Source organism: Asparagus officinalis, chromosome 6 (assembly GCF_001876935.1).
Source record: "Asparagus officinalis chromosome 6, Aspof.V1, whole genome shotgun sequence".
Classification (NCBI taxonomy): Eukaryota; Viridiplantae; Streptophyta; class Magnoliopsida; order Asparagales; family Asparagaceae; genus Asparagus; species Asparagus officinalis.
Window position 1 is genome coordinate 7,052,174 of NC_033799.1, and position 24,821 is coordinate 7,076,994.

At 38.2% G+C, this 24,821-nt stretch overlaps 2 protein-coding genes across 2 annotated transcripts; both read left to right on the forward strand.

The window, feature by feature from the left end:
* Positions 3,881-5,695, forward strand: LOC109845683 (putative glucan endo-1,3-beta-glucosidase GVI). Its single transcript, XM_020414952.1, has 2 exons — positions 3,881-3,950; positions 4,746-5,695. Exons 1-2 carry the CDS (start codon positions 3,881-3,883, stop codon positions 5,693-5,695), a joined length of 1,020 nt encoding a protein of 339 aa, XP_020270541.1.
* LOC109845684 (putative glucan endo-1,3-beta-glucosidase GVI) lies at positions 5,867-7,718 on the forward strand. The gene is made up of 2 exons (XM_020414953.1): positions 5,867-5,900; positions 6,769-7,718. The coding sequence occupies exons 1-2, from the start codon at positions 5,867-5,869 to the stop codon at positions 7,716-7,718; spliced, it is 984 nt and encodes a 327-aa protein (XP_020270542.1).

Sequence of the window (24,821 nt, forward strand, 5' to 3'; positions counted from 1 at the left end):
TGGACTTGGCCAACCGACTGGCCTGGTTGGGTCGTAACGGCCAAAAAACGACCTTTTTATTTTTTTTTATCGAAATACCCCCAAAAACGATCAAAACAATCAAATTTTGAGGGAATTTTGGTCATTTACCTAGGGGGTGCCTTTATAAATAGAAGGGGTTTTTTATTTGTTTTTCTCATCCAAAACTCATCTAGTTCTCTCTAATACTCTATAATTCTTCAATCAAATGACTTCCTCCTCTGATTATGAAGCGCAAAACTTAATTCTCGATCTTGAAATGAGTCCTACTGCAAGAGCTATAGCTACTCCTACTCCTGCCGATGCTGGTCCCAACTCCGGTGGAGACGATTCTGTACAAAGAGCTCCTAAAAGGCCGAGATCCGATGTGCGAAATTTTTTTGAGAAGATAAACATTACTAGGAATGAACACGGTAGGCTTCTCACTCAGAAGGCGAAGTGTGTGTTGGACGATCATATTTTCCAGCATCATCATAAGAGCGGTACCAACCACCTCAAACGTCATTTAGATAAACACAACAAAGGTCAAACTCCTCCAAGTAATATCCGATAATTTTTACTCTCTCAATCATCATCTTCTGGTAGTCTCGGTAGTTGAAATTATGACGCAGTCCGAGCTAGGAAATGCGTCATCATGTTTATTATTCTTAAAAACTTTCCTTTTAAATTAGTAGAATATGATGAATTTGAAGATATATTTACAGATAATTTTTATCCCGCATTTAAAAAATCTTATCAAACTTGTCGATGTGATATTTTAAAATATTATCAGAAGGAACAAACATAATTAATTTCTTATTTTTAAAGTTTAAATTATAAATTTTTTTTAACTTCTGATATTTGGACATCTAGAGCACAAACTGGTTATTTATATATCATAACACACTAGATTGATGATAATTAGCAAATGTTTAAAAGAGTTATTTCTTTTATTGCATTTAAAGTCACATATTGGTATTAATATTGTAAATTTAATAATTAAAGAAGTTATAAAATTAAAAATTTCAGAAAGAATATTTTCTCTTTCACTAGATAATGCAAGTAATAATAATGTAGTTGTTGATTATATCAAAACATCTCTGCTATTGTCATGTCATGGTGATATTTTTTATATTAGATGTGTGTGTCATATTTTAAATTTAATTGTTTAAAATGCATTTAGTGAAATTAAATTCATGATAGAAAAAGTTAGGACAATAGTTTATGTTCATAATACTATTGAACAAAGAATTAAAAGATGAAAACAATTCTGTAAAAGAAAAAAATTTAAAATTCAGACTAATTTCAAAAGATATTGACCCTAGGTGAAATTCTACCTATGCAATGTTAAATGTAGCAATAGAATATAAAAAAATTATAAATAATTTAATTATTTTTTATACTACTAGTTCTAGCTCTGGTAGTATGTATGAAATAATTGAGGATGAATGGACAGTTATATATAGTGTAAAAGAAATATTATAAGTTTTTTATGATGCTACTATGTTATTATTTGGTTGTTATTATCCAACCATTACTATAGCTGCTTTACAAATTTAAATATTCAAAAAATTTTAATAAATATTGTATGGATAATTATTTTAAAAGTATGATTTTCCAAATAAAAAATAATTTTAATAAGTATTTTAGGCATATTCCTATTATATTTTTTTAGGAGTTCTTATTGATCCATGTTTGAAGGATATTGACATTCGAAGTTTATTAAATTCTTTATATGATAACATGGAAATAGACACTGATGATGGTCAAGCCGTTACTGCTCTTACTCATCATAATACTATTAGAAATTATTTTCAAAGATTATATGATAAGTATGCAGCTAAATACAGTGTAAGTACACATCAGTCTATAGTTTCTGCTTCTACGAGTTCAAGTCGGGGTAAAAATGTTAGTTTTGATAGGCAATCAATGCTAGTTCAACTAACTGGTGGATCTGGACTTAGATCATCAGCGGAGGTATTTAAAATTGATCAATATTTAACTGCATATTTAGTTAAATATCAAAATAATAGTTTAGATATTTTACAATGATGAAAAGTATATGTAATAGTTTCATATTTTATATTTTTCATCATGGTGCGCGACTTACTAATAGTGCATGTTTTCACGGTAGCTTCGGAATCCGCCTTCAGCACAGCAGAACGTTTGATCGACGATCACAAGACATCGTCAGATCTATATACCGTACAGATGGTAATGTGCCTATAAGATTGGTGGAGGTACGAGAAAAGAACGCAAGACATCAATCGGATGGCGAAAAGTTCGGACTAGCAGATAGATATAAAAATTAGACATTACTCATCAATTTGTAATTTTTATTTCATAGCTAAAAATTTATAATAATTATTTTGGAAACAGTTGCAAATGATAGTGATATAGATGAGTAGGTGCCATAGCTAAAAATTTATAATAATTATTTTGGAAACAGTTGCAAATGATAGTGATATAGATGAGTAGGTGCCAACCAAATTGGGATGTATTCATCTATTTGGAAACAGTTGCAAATGATAGTGATATAGATGAGTAGGTGCCAACCAAATTGGGATGTATTCATCTATTGTGATGCGATGAATTCCAAAATAAATTTATAATTATAGATGATTAATTGATTATTAACAAAAAAGTTATTTTATCATTTTAATTTTTATAACTTTTTATTAAAATTTTGTTTAATTTTTTACTATTTATTCTTAAAATTTTAAAGAAATAAAAAAATTAAAAAATATAAAAAAAAAACGGGTCGGCCCGGTGCCTAGCCCGCTCAGGCCCGGGCCAACCTAGCCCGACCAGGCCCCGATTTTACCTAGTCTAGACCTGGGTTTCCGGGCCAGGCCGGCCTATTTGGACAGTCTTATATATATACTTTTAATACTTATCTAATTTTTTTCAAAGTCGCTTCCTATGTATGTAAGCTTTTAATACTTCCCGACTTATTTATACCTTTAATACTTAACTAATTTTTTTGGAGTCCCTTCCTATGTATATAGGCTTTTAATACTTCCTAACGTTTATGGTTTCATTTAGATCATGATTTTCTATTTATGGCCAATTCATATGCCATACATCCCTCTAATAGTTCATGTTGCCATATTTATCAACATTCCTAATAAAAGCAGGAATTCTATTTATAAGTCTCCTCATTTTTCTAGTCTCCATCATTTTTCTCAGTCTCTATCGATCTCTAGTTTTCCCCCCCAAGGTATCTCCTCTCTTCCAATTTGTTTGCTGAGTATATCTGTTAACTAGAATTTTCTTGTATTCTTTGCATTGCTAAAATCCTATTCAATCTACTTAGTAATATCATATTTATAAAATGTCTTATCTAACTGTACTATGACAACATCCAAAATTTCCAATTTACTACTTCAATCTGTGATTTCTCATTCATCGATGTTAATAAGGTCCTACTGTTTATCACTACTTTAGGATGACCTTAGTTTTATATTTTCAATGTTAATCCTGATACCCGAATTCCTATTACTTCGTTCATATATGCAAACCTTTAATACTTACTATATTTTTTCCAAGTTAATTTAATCATAATTATCTGATCACATCCTTTTGATACCCGAGTTCCTATTACTTTGTTCATATATGCAAACCTTTAATACTTACTCAGCTTCTCATCATGTCCTTACTCCATTTCTTTGGGGTTTCAAATGTAAAAAAGTAACAATAACAAAATGACATGCATCGCAAATGTGGTCTATCCCTAACCCAAAAAAACATATTGGTTTTAACCTGTAAATATTATTTTGTCTCAATTCTAAAGTTCTTGATAGTAGAATTTTTTGATCTTGTGATTGTATAGGTTTTTGACTCGTGAATTCTTGCAGGTAGAGGTTGTTGATACATAAGTAACATGGTACCAGTATGGATTAAATGCTTCGTTATTCTGGCTGTAGTTTTTGCTCATCAAGTCATACATACAAGTAAGTGATTGTTTTCTTCACAGTTCATAAATGCACACGGTGCACGCATAAAGAATCAGTTCTTAAACGAATATAATTGAGCACATCCAAATTGATGAATCCAAAAAGCGCATACCACATCCTAGGTTCATGTCACTTGCGGGAGATTGAGAAACAAAAAAAAGGAGAAAACATTTCTGTTAGATACAGGTACATTTTGCAAATTTCTTTTACAAGGGGTTTATATATAAAGATGTATTTTTTTGGTCTGCAATACATGGAAACGCCTGCTATTTTATACAATTTTCTGAATGGGACAATCTTAAGGTCGTGCAATTTTAGTTAAAATTTAAATTACAAGTAAAGCTCAATTACAAGGAATTTTAATTTATAATGATTTATTGACCTAGAATGCAGAAGTTATTTTATAGGATGTCAATTAAAAATACTTAAGGTTTGGGATAACCAGGCCAGGTGATCCATCACACACCAGAAATGATGGACGTTTTTTTTTTTTTTAATAATGAATGAAATTTTGAATTTTAAGGTCTAATTCTGCTGAAAGAAACATAATTTTTCCAACATAAACATAAAACTTAAATCTATGTTCGAACTGTGAAAGATACTTATTATAAGTTTAAAAAAAAGTCTAGTCCATCAGGCTTGTATGATTCTCTCTAGTAAATATGTGTGCTAATGTCTTTAATTATTTGAAGTTATTATTGTACTAAAGAATTTATGATTCAAGATGGTTGTCTAATTAAGTACACATACATCTTTTAGGACAAATTAACTTTAACAAAAAATGAACTGCAGGAAGCATAGGGGTTTGCTTTGGGATGCTAGGGGACAATCTACCATCCCCAGCCGACGTTGTTGCTCTCTACAAGAAAAACAATATAAACTCAATGAGAATTTTCAACCCTGATCCAGCAGTACTAAATGCTTTGCAACAGAGTGGAATTAATCTGGCCATAGGCACAACAAACGCAGACATTCCCAATCTAGCAGCGAGCCCAAATGCGGCACTTCAGTGGGTGAATACCAACATTGTCCCTTACCCAGATGTAAAGTTTCAGTATCTTACAGTTGGTAACGAGGCTATCCCTGGAGAAAATGCTCAATACATAGCTCCAGCTATGAAAAACCTCCGAGATGCACTTAACTCGCTGCAATTGGGTGCTATAAGCGTGACAACTGTAGTTCCCAGCACTGTACTTGGCACATCCTACCCTCCCTCTGCAGGCTCCTTCTCAAGTGAAACCATTAGCGACATGACCAATATCATATCGTACTTAGCCACTTATGAGCCTGAGAACCCCAAGCGCACTCTCATGGTTAATGTGTATCCTTATTTTGCATATGTGGCAGACCCAGTTCATGTTTCATTAAATTTTGCGCAATTTACCGCCACAGCCCCAGCTTTTAATGATACAGGCTTACAATATTGGAATCTATTTGATGCTATGGTGGATAGTTTCTATTCAGCTATGGAGAGAGTTGGAGGGACAAATGTTGCAATAGCAATATCTGAGAGCGGTTGGCCTTCAGCTGGCAATGGAGAGTTTACGACAACTGCTCTAGCTCAGACGTATAATTCGAACCTCATGAATCACGTTGCTAAGGGTGGAACTCCGAAGAGGCCTACTGATTTGCTGGATTCCTTCTTGTTTGCGATGTTTAATGAGGATCAAAAGCAACCGGGAGTTGAGCAAAATTTTGGTTTATTCTACCCAAACGAGCAGCCTGTTTATCCTTTATTTTAGAATGATATTTGTGTACCCGTTATTCTAGAATGCTCCTTGTTTATTTTCCCTCATGTAATAAAGAAAAGAAATGTTTTTCCCCGACTAACATCAGTGCCATATTCATCATCATCAGAAATATGGTTTTATCAAATCACATATTTCTGCTAAAAGTGCTATAAATTCTCTTAGATGTATGCACAAGTATCTCCATATACTTGCATGGGTTTTTTTCGTTGATCCCTAGATTAGAATTAATGGGAAAATTTCATAATTATTTTCTCAAAAGACCTACAGATCAACGTAAAAATGCCCGAAACCAGACCAACGCCTATCATTTTCCATGATCTTTGAATGCTATTCTCTCATACAGTAATCCCAAGGGTCATCTCCTCCCGTAACTTAATCATAATCATCTCCTACCCTTGTTAATGCCATGATGGGAAAAAAGAAAAGAAAAGGAAAAAGAAAAATCAAACTCTGAGGCTTTGAATGACAACAGATACTTAGAATTCATCGAGTTTAACTTCTGAAAACAAACAAGTAGAGGAATTTGAGCAGCACCTAGAAAATCCAGCAAACTCTAATATAATGAAGAGAGCTAACTATACGCAAAGCACATAAAAATCCCCAGGAAAAAATTCGTAGAGTTAAAGAAACTAGAAGTATTAAGAATCATACCTCGGCGAATGCAGAAGTTATTTTATAGGATGTCAATTAAAAATACTTAAGGTTTGGGATAACCAGGCCAGGTGATCCATCACACACCAGAAATGATGGACGTTTTTTTTTTTTTTAATAATGAATGAAATTTTGAATTTTAAGGTCTAATTCTGCTGAAAGAAACATAATTTTTCCAACATAAACATAAAACTTAAATCTATGTTCGAACTGTGAAAGATACTTATTATAAGTTTAAAAAAAAGTCTAGTCCATCAGGCTTGTATGATTCTCTCTAGTAAATATGTGTGCTAATGTCTTTAATTATTTGAAGTTATTATTGTACTAAAGAATTTATGATTCAAGATGGTTGTCTAATTAAGTACACATACATCTTTTAGGACAAATTAACTTTAACAAAAAATGAACTGCAGGAAGCATAGGGGTTTGCTTTGGGATGCTAGGGGACAATCTACCATCCCCAGCCGACGTTGTTGCTCTCTACAAGAAAAACAATATAAACTCAATGAGAATTTTCAACCCTGATCCAGCAGTACTAAATGCTTTGCAACAGAGTGGAATTAATCTGGCCATAGGCACAACAAACGGAGACATTCCCAATCTAGCAGTGAGCCCAAATGCGGCACTTCAGTGGGTGAATACCAACATTGTCCCTTACCCAGATGTAAAGTTTCAGTATCTTACAGTTGGTAACGAGGCTATCCCTGGAGAAAATGCTCAATACATAGCTCCAGCTATGAAAAACCTCCGAGATGCACTTAACTCGCTGCAATTGGGTGCTATAAGCGTGACAACTGTAGTTCCCAGCACTGTACTTGGCACATCCTACCCTCCCTCTGCAGGCTCCTTCTCAAGTGAAACCATTAGCGACATGACCAATATCATATCGTACTTAGCCACTTATGAGCCTGAGAACCCCAAGCGCACTCTCATGGTTAATGTGTATCCTTATTTTGCATATGTGGCAGACCCAGTTCATGTTTCATTAAATTTTGCGCAATTTACCGCCACAGCCCCAGCTTTTAATGATACAGGCTTACAATATTGGAATCTATTTGATGCTATGGTGGATAGTTTCTATTCAGCTATGGAGAGAGTTGGAGGGACAAATGTTGCAATAGCAATATCTGAGAGCGGTTGGCCTTCAGCTGGCAATGGAGAGTTTACGACAACTGCTCTAGCTCAGACGTATAATTCGAACCTCATGAATCACGTTGCTAAGGGTGGAACTCCGAAGAGGCCTACTGATTTGCTGGATTCCTTCTTGTTTGCGATGTTTAATGAGGATCAAAAGCAACCGGGAGTTGAGCAAAATTTTGGTTTATTCTACCCAAACGAGCAGCCTGTTTATCCTTTATTTTAGAATGATATTTGTGTACCCGTTATTCTTGAATGCTCCTTGTTTATTTTCCCTCATGTAATAAAGAAAAGAAATGTTTTTCCCCGACTAACATCAGTGCCATATTCATCATCATCAGAAATATGGTTTTATCAAATCACATATTTCTGCTAAAAGTGCTATAAATTCTCTTAGATGTATGCACAAGTATCTCCATATACTTGCATGGGTTTTTTTCGTTGATCCCTAGATTAGAATTAATGGGAAAATTTCATAATTATTTTCTCAAAAGACCTACAGATCAACGTAAAAATGCCCGAAACCAGACCAACGCCTATCATTTTCCATGATCTTTGAATGCTATTCTCTCATACAGTAATCCCAAGGGTCATCTCCTCCCGTAACTTAATCATAATCATCTCCTACCCTTGTTAATGCCATGATGGGAAAAAAGAAAAGAAAAGGAAAAAGAAAAATCAAACTCTGAGGCTTTGAATGACAACAGATACTTAGAATTCATCGAGTTTAACTTCTGAAAACAAACAAGTAGAGGAATTTGAGCAGCACCTAGAAAATCCAGCAAACTCTAATATAATGAAGAGAGCTAACTATACGCAAAGCACATAAAAATCCCCAGGAAAAAATTCGTAGAGTTAAAGAAACTAGAAGTATTAAGAATCATACCTCGGCATCTAAAGATTCGTACTGTAATCCAAACAGTGAAAACTTTCTCTATTTAACACTTTGGGTTTCCATTTCATAGAGAGGAATTCTTTGAGACAATTCATCGAACAGGTGATGTGCATAGTTACTGCAGGAGAAAAAACAGAACAAGTTGTCAATTTTCGGCCCAAGTTATTGTAAATGGACAAATTTTCAAAACCAGCCTCTATGTGAACTTAATCCCAAAAAACGACCACATTCAAACAAAGTTGCAAAAACCGACCTGCTTTCAGCCTCAGCGTTGAAACCATGTCGGTTTTTGGAAAAAAAATTCCAAAACTTCATGGGAGTTGAACTCCCGTGAAGTTTAGTAGATCTGCTAAACTTCACGGGAGTTGAGTTAAAAAAAAATTTTGAACTATGAAATTTCACGGGAGTTGAACTCCCGTGAAATTTAGCAGATCTATTAAACTTTAAGAGAGTTGAACACTCATGAAGCTTCGAAATGTTTTTTCAAAAAACGACCTGGTTTCAGAGCTGAGGCTGAAATCGGGTTGGTTTTTGCGATTTTGTTTGAAAAAGGTCGGTTTTTGCAATTTTGTTTGAATAAGGTCGTTTTTTGGAAATAAAAGTCTAAATAGATGGGTTTTGCAAATTTGTCCTATTGTAAATTTAAATTTGCCCCTCAAATTATTTACCTCAACTTTACCCTGTGCCCTAAACGGTGTTAAAATTTTAACTTGTTGTAGGGTACAATTACCTATATATCCATATATTGTTTTTTTCTAAATCCACAAAATAACAAAATTGGCATTAAATAAACAAATAACAAAAGTTTGCATACGGCACCAAATAACTTCTCTAACGACTCTGTTCATCAATAACGAAACAATTGATCCACATTTACCGTAATTTGGAACCGGAAGAATAACGCACATGGTTCAAACCAAACGCCTGACCTTTTGTTCACCGTAATTGAAACTGGAATGATGTAATTCCAGTAAGTTACACAAACAAAAGTAACATGCAAATACAGATACAAATACAACTAGGCCGAACTACAAACCCCTTGCGGCTGAGAAATGATGCAAACATGTAACGAGAAGATACAGGGGAGCGCCTAACATTTTACACTTTCTTTTACTTTGTGCTGAACATATTTGCGACGCTTCTCTTTGAGGAATAAGATTACACTTGCTCCAGGAAAATCATAACACAACATATAGTACTTAAGTTCCACAAGCCATAGAGCTTCTGGCTACGATAAAAACGAAAGCCAAAGCAGTACCTGGTAGTCAACTCCTAGGAATCTGGAACTGAACTCACATTGACCTTCAGCTTGAATACTGCTTCCACACCCCGAGATATGAGAATTTATGTACACTTTTTCCCCCTCCCTAATATATACAATCGAACAATGACTAAACTACATAAGGTTAGGCAGTGGAAACTAGGCCTTGCTCGTACATCCGCTGGATCTCTTCCCTATATTCTGTCAGAGATTTATCAGGTATAGCGGGTGTAAGCTCCACAACATCCCCCATCTTGAGAGTTTGGTATTCTGTCAGAGATTTATCAGGTATAGCGGGTGTAAGCTCCACAACATCCCCCATCTTGAGAGTTTGGTTCGGGTCTCCAACTGGTTCATGGTTTAGCCTTGGCCTAAGCTCCTCCTTTACCGGGAAATTATAAAGGCTCCTCCTTGTGCTTCCTCTTCCCGATCTTTCTAATAAATCCACTATCGTTGAGTTAGCAGGGAACTCCTGTACTGACATCTGCAAAAATTGTATGCAGCATTATTAGCTTACAGCTTAAGCAGCTTAACGCTTCAGAATTAACAGAAGCCTTTCTCACTAGCACCTTACGTTTCCATCCCAAAATTCCCGTTCCGCAATGTACTGAAAGCATAATGATAATGACGGGCTAACGGCAACCCCATGGCGATTGTCATTTAGAGAACATTAACAAATTATGTACTCTTATCATTATTCATTACATGTGTGTAGGCGTCAAAAAATACTGAGAGATATCCAAACACAGCTCAAAAGGAAGTCATCCAAAATGTCAAAAAGAACACAAGTATAGACTGTCTCGCACGCGAGACAGACTTGACTGTCTCGCCGTGCGAGACAGTCTTTACTGTCTCGCGGGCGAGACAGACTTTTACTGTCCGCCACGCGAGACAGTCTTCACTGTCTTCCGTGCGAGACAGCTTTACTGTCTCGCGTGGCGGACAGAATTCACGTGTCTCGCGTGAGAACAGTGTCAGAGGTCAAACTACTTTGCATAACCGCCAACACGTGGCACTAACTGTTCACGAACGTGCGGAAACGTCCGTGGGCGAGAAATCACCGTTGATAACTGGCCAAAATAACGGAGTTTGAAACGTGGGAATGGCAGTTCAGCGAAAATACAGGAATATTCCTTTTCCGAGACAGTGTTCTGTCTCGCGGGCCGAGACAGCAGAACATTGTCTCGCGCGAGACAGCAAACACTGTCTCGACAGTCGAGACAGCAAATGCTGTCTCGCGAGCTTGTTTTCCGCCAACTGTTCCTAGGGGTTATAAATACCCCCCCGAATGCCATTTTTGAGGGAGGCTGATCATTTTGAGCACTTCAGAGCAGAGAGAGCAGAGTTCTTGAGCTTCTGGCCATTCCTTGATATTCGAGCTTTGACTTGATCTCAAGAAGAACGACTATCTTACTTTGATAAGATATCGTTTTAAATTCTCACTTCGATAAACGAAGGAAGAATCATTAAGCCCCTAACGATTCAATCAGAATCTGTGATTTGGTGGTCCATGAGCCAAAGCGCTCCTGGCACAGGCAAAGATCCCATGCAAGCAGCGATCCAAACAACGATCATGTGTTTGTTTCTCAAGAGTTGTAATTTTTTATTTTGTTGTGTAAAAGAAGTCTTATAAAAAGGCTAGAATTTATTGTAATCGACCGAATATATGATGAATTCCATAACAAAGTCAACTTTTGACGCAAACAAACTGGCGACCACAGTGGGAGCCAACGGTCTCGCTGTCAAGACCGTCGTGTCGCAGCCAACCATCAAGATCCCGGTTGAATCAACGGTCGAGTACGAGTTCGACCAAGCGAAGTTTGAGGAGTATTTATCATCCTCATCTGTAAAGTATTCCTCGCCTCGTAAATGCAGGAAGATTTCATCGTTATTGAAGTTGTCAAACACTACAGATGAAGACTCTCGCTTAATTGTTGCTGAGGATTCTACTCGCAACCTCTCTGCTCATAATGACTCTTCTTCAATTAAGGAGTCATTAAATCAAAGCCCGCCGGCATTGACGAAAAGAGCTCGACAGAGACAACGCCAACGCCGCGCTCACCAAATGGCTAAGGCCTTGGAACAACCCGACGGAGTTCGTTATCATGCGGACTTAGAGTCGAGGAGGTATCGAGTGGTTCAGTTGTCTCAACGACCAATCACTTATGTCTTTGCTAAACTCACGACGGAGGAATGGACTATTGTCAAAAGGGCTCGTTCGACCCTCAAAGAACGTATACAAAAACATCGTGCAAACGCTGCTCATGCCCGTACTCTCTTACAACAAAGACGAGAAAGGAAGAAGGAAACGGTGGCCAAAGAACCACCGAAACTCTGCCAAGTTTGGATTCCAAAGTTTGGAGTTATGAAAAATCAGCATTCGGAGCCCGTTAAGATTCCATGCCCACAAGGGGGTGGTTCTAAACGTGTGACTCCCGACATAACCTTGGATCGTTCAAAGACAATAATAAGTTGTCCTGAGAATGCCAACAAGGTTTTACATCCTCAGAAGAAAACATGTTTGTCAAAAGACATCGTTATACCTGGGGTGTCATATCAACAGACGATAAGATTTTCCGGCAATCATACCGATGAAACATACTATCAAGCTGGGGGTATGAACAAAACTCGAAAGAGAACTGTCCGGGAAATGAGCTCTCATTGTTCCTATGCGCGACTCATTAGAGCAATGCTATCAGAATGTGACTGTTTCAAACGAGAAGTTATCCCACGAAGAGTCTCGGTATTCCACAGTCTTTTCACCGAAATGTTGAAGCCTAAGCCGAGACATTTTCACAAGAGAAAATCAGCTACCCAAGATGATGAACTCCCTGAAGTCACCATCAACGTGGCTGATAAAAGAAAGTCTAAGCGGTATTCAAGTGACTCAAATCCCGACTTTTTTCCGAGAGAAAAAGTCAATACAAGAATTGCTCAAAGGATGTCTCGACTCCGATTAGGAGCCATCAAACGCAGAGATTACAAAAGAATACAAGAAGGAATGTCCTCGGGGGATGAATTCTCGGACACTTGTTCTGCAATCGCTTCTGATGATATAATGTCTAGCACGGGACAAACCAGAGAAGTACTCACGATCACTTCTGATCAATTTGCTCAAATGCTTCAAGAAGCTCTAGCGAAGCAACGTGAAGAAATTAGAGCTGAGATGAAGACAGAGATGGAGTTAGCTATTCAACAAATGAGAGAATTGCTAACTCAACAACCTCAACCTCCTGAGTCCAGTCAGCGAGCTGAATCCAGCCGCCACACTCAGAATGTGGCAGATGATAGTGATCCAGAAGTGGATGAAGTCATTATGGCTGATACACCTCCCAATGACAATAACGTTGGGGTGGTTCAACAAATCCTCCCAATAACAACATTGGGGTGGTTCAATTGCACCGCTTAATAACACTGGGGGTGGCCCAATTATTTCTGCTCAACATCACTCAGAAAGAGATGAAGATGAGGACAAGAAAATAAAAGAGCTTGAAAACAAAATCAACGCTTTGATGACGGCTCAAGAAGTAAAAAAGACAAGTATTCCATGTCCCTATCCAAGAGAATGGGACTCAATACCGCACCCGGCAAAGTTCAATCTGATTAACTTCACACCGTTTGAGGGGAAGAGTTCGCCGATTCAGCACTTGATTTATTTCAAGTCTTATTTGGGCATGATCTCTGAAAATGAGGCTTTAATGGTCCGGTCATTTGTTGGCACCCTTCGTGGGCCCGCCTTCGAAAGAGAACAAAGAAAATTGACTTGTATTCCTTTGATTCTGATTACAATTTGATTACAAAAGAGAAGAGAACGAATTTGATTCTCTCCTTTGTTTAAAACTGGGTTCTTCACGGTGGAGATAGAGTGCCTCCCTCGAATGCTCGCGTCGAGTTTGCTCTCCGTTGATGATCCGACGTCTTGATTCACTGGAATGATGTCTCCTCCTCACGATTTGACGTTGTGGAGAACTTGCGTGGCAAGTTTTAGAACTCTGAACGAGTTAATAACTCTGAACGAGTTTTAACTCTTGAAAAAGAGTTGATTTAAACCGAAAATCGGTTAATAGCCAAGGATGATGAAGCTCCTGTTGCCGAACGTTGAAGATGATCTTCCTTGAAGGATGATGCCGATCTCCTCCGAAGTTCGCCCAATGATCTCCCCTGTTGCTGCCAATTCTCAGCTCCAAAAAGCCAGCCTTCAATGGTCGATTCAAGCCAAGAAAAATCCAACCATGAACTCAGTTGAGTTAACTCGCTTTTATAGGGGATTAAGGGGGTGTAACTGCTCTCTAAATCCGCTCCTAAGTGGGCGTGATTTCCTCAAATCGTGGGGAAAACGGTTCCGAAACCGTTCGACTTATATTTGAATGAGTCAAACGCCCAACCTGACGTTCAGGACCCTAACCTCGCGTCTTAGGATTGAGACGCGAGGTTGGGTGTTGACTGAACATCCAGAACGTGAGGGTTGCTCATGTTTCGCTTGTTGTAACGCGGGTCCGACTCCAGCGTTTTGATGTTGTAACGCGGGTTTGACCCTGACGTTTTGATGTTGTAACGTGGGTTCGACCCTCGCGTTTTGATGTTGTAACGCGGGTTCGACCCCGGCGTTTTGATGTTGTAACGTGGGTTCGACCCTCGCGTTTTGATGTTGGCACACGGGGAGGACCTCCGCGTCTTGTCTTGAAGAGATTATCACAAAGTAATCTCTTTTGTCATAGCGTTGCAAAGATCATTGTCTTGTAATCTTCGTCTTGGCTCCTTGAGAATATGAGAGTCGTCAGATTGTAACTCCCGATGTTGATTGTGAATGCTGTTGAACTAGAGCTCTCATCGGTTGTCGTGAAGGTCATCAGATTGTAACCTTCAATGATCTACGTGAAAGTCTTTAAATTGTAGCCTTTTTGAAGTCGTCAGATTGTAACTTCCATCATCGGTGTTTGATGGAGGATAAGCTATCTATTGTGATTTTTAGACAGCCTACAGGTACCGACAGTTCAAGCCAGGGAGCATCAATTGCTGGGATGACATGAAAAGTTTGTTCCTCAGCAACTTCTTTGATGATGACACCGAAGTGTCAGTCGGAACCCTTTTGGATGAGAAACAAAAAGACGGAGAGTATGTTGATAATTTTGTCAAGCGCTTCCGTGACAAGGCAATGAATTACAGAGATCCTGTTACAGAGGAGTTTATCCTGCAAACATGCCACAATAATCTCTCCATCGATGTCCTGGAAGCCCTGGGAGTCGTACCATCCAAAACTTGGAAAGATTTGAAAATGCGCGGTGAACAAGCTGAACATTTTCTTAAAAGACGTACCATCCAAAACTTGGAAAGATTTGAAAATGCGCGGTGAACAAGCTGAACATTTTCTTAAAAGAAAAAAAGCTGAGAGAGGCCGACCGACGATATCTGCAATCACTGGGACGCGACTCTCGATCCGAGGTTCCAAAAGGAGTATTCTTTCGAAGATGATGAAGCTCCAGCCATATTGGAATACCTCCTCGCCAATGACAAAATCGAGCTACCACCTATTAAAGATCAGGAGGATGCTAAGATGATTACAGATCCAAACTACTGTGCATACCACAGAAGGGTTCTTCATCCCACCAATATTTGCTTTGGACTCAAAAATAAGATCCAAGCTTTAATTGACTCCGGCGTCATAATGGCGAAACAAGCCAAGTAAAGACGACCAAAACTCCATTGGCTGCACGAGTATAAACTGTTTCCCCTCACTCCAAAGAGTATACGAGTATAAACTGCTCCTCGATACTCCAATATGTATATGAGTCTAAATTATTTCCTTTCTTTCACGGGAAGTTCCTGGAGAGCGCCGTGCATAGTAATATTAAGGATAACCCGATCATGCAGCTGAATATAATGATAAACCCAGTTTCATAAGAAAAGCTGGGGGTGGATGGTTCATGTAAACGGGAAGTTCTCGGAAGAATGCTATATGTAATTTTCTTAGGGATAATCCGATCATTACGAACAAAGTGATAAACACTACATCCCCACGATGATTTTCGAATACTCTTTAGTTGAGATGAGATTCGATCACTTCTTTAGATTAATCTTCCCTCACAAAACTCATATATGGTCAAACCTTTAAACAGTTAGGACCAAAACCAAAATCCCCTCTCGATTCCTTCAATGAACGAGAGGTCCACAAATTGAATGATCAAACCTTTAAACAGTTAGGATCGTCTCGAATTCCCTTTCGGTCAAACCTTTAAACAGTTAGGACCGAAGCCAAAATCCTCTCTCGATTCGTTCCATGAACGAGAGGTCCACAAATTGAACGATCAAAGCTTTAAACAGTTAAGATCGTCTCAAATTCTCACTCGGTCAAACATTTAAACAGTTAGGACCAAAACCAAATTCCCCTCTCGATTCCTTCAATGAACGAGAGGTCCATAAATCGAGCGATCAAACCTTCCTACAGTTAGGATCGTCTCAAAACTCCCACTTGGTCAAACCTTTAAACAGTTAGGACCAAAACCAAATTCCCCTCTCAATTCCTTCAATGAACGAGAGGTCCATAAATCGAGCGATCAAACATTCCTATAGTTAGGATCGTCTCAAAACTCCCACTTGATCAAACATTTAAATAGTTAGGACCAAAGCCAAAATCCCCTCTCGATTCCTTCAATGAACGAGAGGTCCATAAATCGAGCGATCAAACCTTCCTACAGTTAGGATCGTCTCAAAACTCCCACTTGGTCAAACCTTTAAACAGTTAGGACCAAAACCAAATTCCCCTCTCGATTCATTCAATGAACGAGAGGTCCATAAATCGAGCGATCAAACCTTCCTACAGTTAGGATCGTCTCAAAACTCCCACTTGGTCAAACCTTTAAACAGTTAGGGCCAAAACCAAAATCCCCTCTCGATTCCTTCAATAAACGAGAGGTCCACAAATTGAACGATCAAACCTTTAAACAGTTAGGATCGTCTCGAATTCCCTTTCGGTCAAACCTTTAAACAGTTAGGACCGAAGCCAAAATCCTCTCTCGATTCGTTCCATGAACGAGAGGTCCACAAATTGAACGTTCAAACCTTTAAACAGTTAGAATCGTCTCAAATTCTCACTTGGTCAAACCTTTAAACAGTTAGGACCAAAGCCAAAATCCCCTCTCGATTCCTTCAATGAATGAGAGGTCCATAAATCGAGCGATCAAACCTTCCTACAGTTAGGATCGTCTCAAAACTCCCACTTGGTCATAAACAGTTAGGACCAAAGCCAAAATCCCCTCTCGATTCCTTCAATGAATGAGAGGTCCATAAATCGAGCGATCAAACCTTCCTACAGTTAGGATCGTCTCAAAACTCCCACTTGGTCAAACCTTTAAACAGTTAGGGCCAAAGCCAAAATCCCCTCTCGATTCCTTCAATGAATGAGATGTCCATAAATCGAGCGATCAAACCTTCCTACAGTTAGGATCGTCTCAAAACTCCCACTTGGTCAAACCTTTAAACAGTTAGGGTCAAAGCCAAAATCCCCTCTCGATTCCTTCAATGAACGAGAGGTCCATAAATCAAGCGATCAAACCTTCCTACAGTTAGGATCACCTCGAAACTCCCACTTGGTCAAACCTTACTACAGTTAGGACTACAACCAAAATCTCTTTTCGATTCATTTTGCGAACAAAAGGTCCAGCTTTGAATTGAATAATCAAACCTTATGACAGTTAGGATTATTCAAACCAATCCAGATTCTCTAAGTGGAGATCTCATTTTGAGTTTCCTTTACACCAGGAGATAGAATATAAAATTCTTCCTCTCCATCATTGGGTTTATCTCTACCAACAAATAAGAGACCAGGAGATAGAATATAAAATTCTTCCTCTCCATCATTGGGTTCATCTCTACCAACAAACAAGAGACCAGGAGATAGAATATAAAATTCTAGCTCTCCCTGTTTCCCTACCTTCATACCAACAAAAAAGAGATCATATTACTCCAATAGGTACACGAGTCTAAACTGTTTCCCTACCATCAACAGGAAGTTTCTGGAGAATATCACTCAAAATATTCTTAAGAATAACCTGGCTACCTCCCAACGGGTATACGAGGTTAAACTGTGTTCCTATGAAGACTGATACAGTGATTAACAATGCGGTATCAATTTGATGACAAAAGCTAAATTCACAAATACAAATTCCAGCTTCAATTCAAGATCTCGACGATAGTCAAGCGATGAACGCCATGCCGAAAGGACCTTAGCTATTCTACAAAGCACTGAATAGACTGAGAGACAAAGAGATCAAGTGTTGAAGACATCTACAGGTTCTTCTATACGATCTACCCAACCAAGCATTAAAAGGATCATAAGTAAGACCTATATTATCCAAAGCATCCCAGAACTCCTCTATAAAAGATTGAGTCTGGAATACTTTGAAGGGGGTATCTGTAGGCGTCAAAAAATGCTGAGAGATATCCAAACACAGCTCAAAAGGAAGTCATCCAAAATGTCAAAAAGAACACAAGTATAGACTGTCTCGCACGCGAGACAGTCTTTACTGTCTCGCACGCAAGACAGACTTGACTGTCTCGCGGGCGAGACAGACTTTTACTGTCTCGCCCACGCGAGACAGTCTTCACTGTCTCGCCGTGCGAGACAGTCTTTGTCTCGCGGGCCGAGACAGCAAACACTGTCTCGCCCGTCGAGACAGCAAACACTGTCTCGACAGCCGAGACAGCAAATGCTGTCTCGCGAGCTTGATTTCCGCCAACTGTTCCTAGGGGTTATAAATACCCCCCGAAGGTCATTTTTGAAGGAGGCTGATCATTTTGAGCACTTCAGAGCAGAGAGAGCAGAGTTCTTGAGCTTCTGGCCATTCCTTGAGATTCGAGCTTTGACTTGATCTCAAGAAGAACGACTATCTTACTTTGATAAGATATCGTTTCAAATTCTCATTTCGATAAACGAAGGAAGAATCATTAAGCCCCTCACGATTCAATCAGAATATGTGATTTGGTGGTCCACGAGCCAAAGCGCTCCCAGCACAGGCAAAGATCCCATGCAAGCAGCGATCCAAACAACGATCCTGCGTTTGTTTCTCAAGAGTTGTAATTTTTTATTTTGTTGTGTAAAAGAAGTCTTATAAAAAGGCTATCTCTTTTGAATTTATTGTAATCGACCGAAGATATGATGAATTCCATAACAAAGTTAACTTTTGACGCAAACAATGTGCAAATCAGTCCTAACCTCTTCACAATCGCGAGAAGATCAACGATTACAGATTAGCACTTGGAAAAGACCAATGCAATTATTGGCTTCATAAATATGCTCCCTTGTTTAAAACATTTTCATTTATTATTGGTTTTAACTAAGTCTATTCTCTCCTCAGCATGTTGCTTTCATTATTTCTTCATCTAAAATATGTTAATTTCTTAAGGTTTTGCTCCACAGAAGCCACACACAAACTAGAGATAACCTTCCTGCAGACAGTTGATTTTGAAATAGGCCTACAATTATAGAACTTATTTTGTGGTCAATGCGACACATGTCCTCTTATTCCTAAGAGGTTGAAGATGTGATGCACTTATTATGAACATGCAGAGCAAGCAAAGGAGAACAAAACAGGAGAAGAGACCAAAAAAAGTATATAATTCAGGATGGTGGAGGCACTATGTGTATACAACATCTGAGTAAATTGGAGTAACGAATTACATGAGTCAAACATGACAACTGATCTCCTAAACTTAAGTTTCATATGAGGGTCATCTCTCCTTTGAGAAGGGACTCATGGTAAACATTAGTCAGCTTATTAGTCCTGCCCAATGTTAAACTAAAAGAAATATCTCAATACATGAAATACACTAACTACATCTGCATTCAGACATCAACATATAAATTGTTGCCAACCATCTATAGAAATTTAACAGATAAGCAGAGTCTAACACATTAAAAAACTGTCAAAATGCACAAGTATCCAGTAGACGAATAAGGAATGTCTACTGCAAGGGGCAACTGTTTATGAGTGATTTCAGGATACGGATAGAAGAGGAACTCACCTTCTCATTCTCCAGCAGGATGACGAAGATGGGTCCATCATGATCGCATTGCCGACTGTAAGAATAAGGGCAGTCAGGAGAGTGAGATGGAAAAGGGCATCTTGGAAAAGGGCGTCAGTCTCTTGGGATTCAGGATCCCTCTTCCTGCTCTGACACTGGATCTGAAGAGGGCTCTGAAGAGGGCTCTGCTTCTGGTTTGGGGTCTGGCTCTGCATCTAAATCTGATGATGATGGTGACTGATACTTGATTTTATGGATTTGTGTTTTGTAGAACTAAAACTAGATGTTTAACTCTTATTTTGAAGTTGTAATAAATTTATGGTTTGTGTTTGAAAACTATGTGATCTTGTGGAACTATCTATGTTTATTGTGGTTATGATAGCTTATGACTATCTTTTTATGATTTTTAGATCCTCTGAACAATGTATTGTGAAAACATGCTGTTAAGGATGCTATTTGTGTTAAAAATTTGGTTTGGCTTTTGATTCATATGTTTATGATCTTAGTAGCTTGTTAAGATGTTTATGATGTTTATGGATGGTTATGGATGTTTAGCTCCCATATATGTTCTTCTTTTTATTTGTTATGTCATTTATGCAAATTGACAGGGAGAGTATTGGTCATACATTTTTTTATAATCTGTGCGTGAATGCAGGGGGAGCGTTGCTCCTTTTTTTCTTCCCTTTTTGATGTTGTCAAAGGGGGAGAAAAACTACATATTGATGTTTAGTTTATTGGTTTATTCATTTTGATGGAAAAACTACATGTAATGTTGATGGTTGGTTATATGGTTTATTCATATTCTTCATATGGTTGATTTATTCATATGTAACTACATGATTCATATGTTTGGTTTATTTGGTTTATTAATATGAATTTCATATCATTAAATAAATTGTTTGCCATCATCAAAAATGGGAAGATTGTTGGCCCTATGGTTTTGATGATGATTTATCAAACAATTTATAGCTAATCGGTTTTCTAATTTTTATGGTTTGTTTCTCTTTACATGAATTCAACACACGGCAATTAAGAGTTAAAGACTCAAGTTCATGTGTGTGCATTCACCTAGGTATAATAGTAGTTTACTTACATATATTGTATGATTATATTGTACCGCCACGGTCGACCGCCAGTAGTTCATAGTTCATTTTGCCTTTTATTGTCTCGCCAAGAGTTAAATATAATCAATTTGGATTATCATGTGCCCTAGCTTGTTGTGCCACAGATCTGTACTCTCTTTGCCAGCTACAATTGCGAGGGTGTCACTCGCATGTAAGATGAGGTAGAGAGTTCCTAGCTTGTTGCATCGAGTAACTATCATCGTACCGTTGGAGATTCTCCACGAATCCCATGTGAATGTCGAAACAAAGCCTTCTGCTTTAAGCTGTCCCACCGAAACAAGATTCCTCTTCAGCTTCGGCACGTGTCTCACGTTCTTCAAGGTCCACTTAGAACCCTTCATCTAAATCTGTATTTCACCCTTTCCAATAATATTACAGGGCTCGTTATTCCCCAAATACACCTTTCCAAAGTCCCCTGCTACATAATTCTGAAAGAGCTTCCTGTTAGCGGTGGCGTGAAAAAAGGCTCCTGAATCGATGACCCAAGAATCTAAATCGCTATCCATAGCAAGGATCAAGGCATCCTGCACGATATGAGCCTCCTGCTCACCCGCATCCTTCTTTAGACTTTTGCAGACTGAAGACATATGGCCCTCCTAACCGTAGTTCCAACACTTCTCTTTGATAGGCCTAACCTTAGAGTTCAACCTCTTCTTCACTGATTTCGACTGATTCATGTTCTGGTTTCCTTTCTTCTGGCTTCTGCCTCTCTGCTCGAAACTTAGAGCTGAACCTGAACCTTCTGATTCGGACGATTTCCTTCTAACCTCCTCGGATAGAATTATGCTAACAACCTCACTCAGCTTTAACTTCTCCTTCCCCGCCGAATTGATGATTGCTGTCACACAACCTGCCCAACTATCCGGTAACTACGATAGAATCAATAGGGCTTGCATTTCGTCATCAAACGTGATGTCCACGGAAATAAACTGATCAACAATCGTGTTGAACTCGCTGAGGTGCATCGTGAAGGACCGTCCTTTTGCCATCTTGAGGTTGAAAAGAATTTTGACGAGATATACCTCATTTGCTGCCAACGGTTGCTCGTACATCTTCGCGAGCGCTTCCATAAGCCCCACCGCCGTTTTCTCCTTCAAAATATTGTGAGCTACTGATTTGGCGAGTGAACCGAATTTGCCCTAGAGCTTTCCTATCCAATATCTTCCAATCACCATCTGACTCCTCTTTCTTCTGTCCTTTTTTCTTGCCCATCAACGGGCGATACAAGTCCTTCTGGTACATATAGTCCATCTGTGATTTTCAGTAGGTGAAGTCTGAACCGTCAAACTTCTCAATCGTAGATTTGATTTCCTCTACTATGGCTCTCTTTCTCACAAATTTGCTGAACGAAGCTCTGATACCAGTTGTTAGGGATTTAAAACAATCAAATCAAACATGTACCCTTCCAGATTTTGTGTTTGAGTTGAGCAAGAAATAAATTCACCACAAATCAAAGATAAAAATTTATAGGAAAGTAAACAAGAAAGAAAACGTCAGATTTAACGAGGTTCGACAACGTGCCTACATCCTCGGGAGCCACACCACACAATTCTTTGATTAATTGAAAAATATTACAATGCTAGCAATTAGCCTCTCTCTAAGATTTCTAATCTCAAAGAGCCCTCAAAATCCTCTTTTTTCGTGCTCTTTTACTTTCCTAAACCCTTGAGGAATGTGTTTCTATTTATAACAAACACAATCCCAAACAAATTAGAATTCTAAAACGAGTCTGTCACACCCTGATATGACACCCTGATATGACAGACACCACACACATGGCAGATAGGATAGATTCTTCCATACCAGGGTGTGGCAGACACCACACCCATGGCAGACATGGCAGATTCTGCCACACTAGGGTGTGACAGACACGACACCCATGACAGACAAGAGCAGATTCTGCCACACCAGGGTGTGGCAGACACCACATTCATGATAGACAGGGCAGATTCTGCCATACCAGGGTGTGACAGATACCACACCCATGATCTATCTTGAATTTTCATACGATTACTGATTTTGATTCTACGTTTGGGTCTCCACTCTCAAGACCAACAGTTATTGACTAAGCCTAACATTACTTCCACTAAAGGTTTCCTTGATAGTCTATACTAGTCCTAGAGTCAAGAATTCATGCATTTCCAAACAAATACGTGCACTATGAGAAACCAATAAGTGCAAGGTTAAACTTGGCGCAAGTTTTTACTATTCGACAAACTGTCACATGATAAACAAATCCGTTCACCATACTTTATGCATTACTAATACTTGACAGAAACCTTCAAATGGAAAACACCAAAAGTTAATAGCCACAAGCCAAGCTTAGCTAGTTACCAAATTATATAAACCTTGCAAATGCTGTAATGTTCGGAATTGACTATTTATACGAACTTCATGTAAATACATTGAAGCACTCCGCTACATCTAATTATAATATAGTGATCAAATGATAAAGATATTGTCTTAGATATGCCTATGCGCCTATGAAATTCCTAAGTGGAGCCATGAGATGTTGCAAAAAGGGTAATGTTAGAATGGTAGTCTTCCAATGAATCTAATTATAAACTATAGAAAATTCAGAGTATATTTATTTGATATGCACTACGCTCTATACTGGGGAACGATTAATTATAAACTATAGAAAATTCAGAGTATATTTATTTGATATGCACTACGCTCTATACTGGGGAACGATTCTGGCTTCAAGCATTTCTAAAATGAGTATATTTATTTGATATGCACTACGCTCTATACTGGGGAACGATTCTGGCTTCAAGCATTTCTAAAATGCTATGATCCCTCTCATATCTTGCACTCATTTCTAACATATTTGTGCCTAAGACGCTAATAATAAAATATACTATTCTAACATTTGAACTCTGGTGTGTTTGCTATAGGGGAATAAGTGGGGATGGAATTATCATTCTCACTTCTCATTCATGCATACCAAACATACCAATATGAAAATATAACATCCTTCTGGAAGCTAGAATCTCCATTCTTAGTTCTTCTTCATTTCCATATATTGTGAGAATGGACATTTCCTAATGAGTTGGTAGGGAATGAGCACTCCCACTTAGGGCCTGTTTGGTCTGAGAAGAGTATTGCAAGTCGTAAATAGATGAAAGAAGTAACTTCTAAATTTATGAAGAAGGAAGTAGTGTGAATAATAATTTTTTTGTTTGTTTCACATATTTTTTAAAGTAGTAAAAATAGTATATCTTATTCTTCATTCCTTTTTTTTTTTTTTTGGATAACAATGAGAAGTCGTTCGGAAGTAATAACAACAAGAAAATATTAATAAGAAAATTTATTTATTTCCCAATTAATGCACATTTCATCCACTATTGCGCTACTTCAAAACCTTGAGGGGCGGGAAACCATTTAAGAAGTAGGGATGACATGTCGGCACTACATGAGCGTTTAAGGAAGTATTAAAAATAAGTTTTTAGAGAAACAAACATATTTCTTTGCCCGGAAGTAGCAGAAGTAGCCTCAATTTTGTTTACTTCAGCTACTTTATAACTAATTCCGTGCAAACAAACAAGCCCTTAAGTGAGAATGAAAAATTAAATACATACATAATATTCCAAAATTATTTAATTATCCATACCAAAAGTAAAACGATGTCATTCCCACTCTAGTCTCTAATCACATCCAACGTAAGAATGGAAATTAGCATTTTGTACCCACATTTATTCCATTTCATTTATTGCTCAATTCCCTTCTCATTTGATATTATTCTCACGAACCAGACTGTTAGGTCTCATGTTTATGAACCTACCATCTTATCTAGTTTTGATGATTAACAAACAATTCCTAACATCGTTTGTCGAGTGTTTGTATTCACGTGTTAGGTATTCTACACAAAGATCCTTTGTTGGATGTTGGATGAACTTGCGCCTACACGATCATATTCATTGGAGGATGGAAGGAAAAGTGGAATGAAGCAACTTGCATTTCAAGTCAAAGACTCTATTACACTTCATCCATGTTACCAAGATCGAGCGTCATGAAGATCATTGTTTG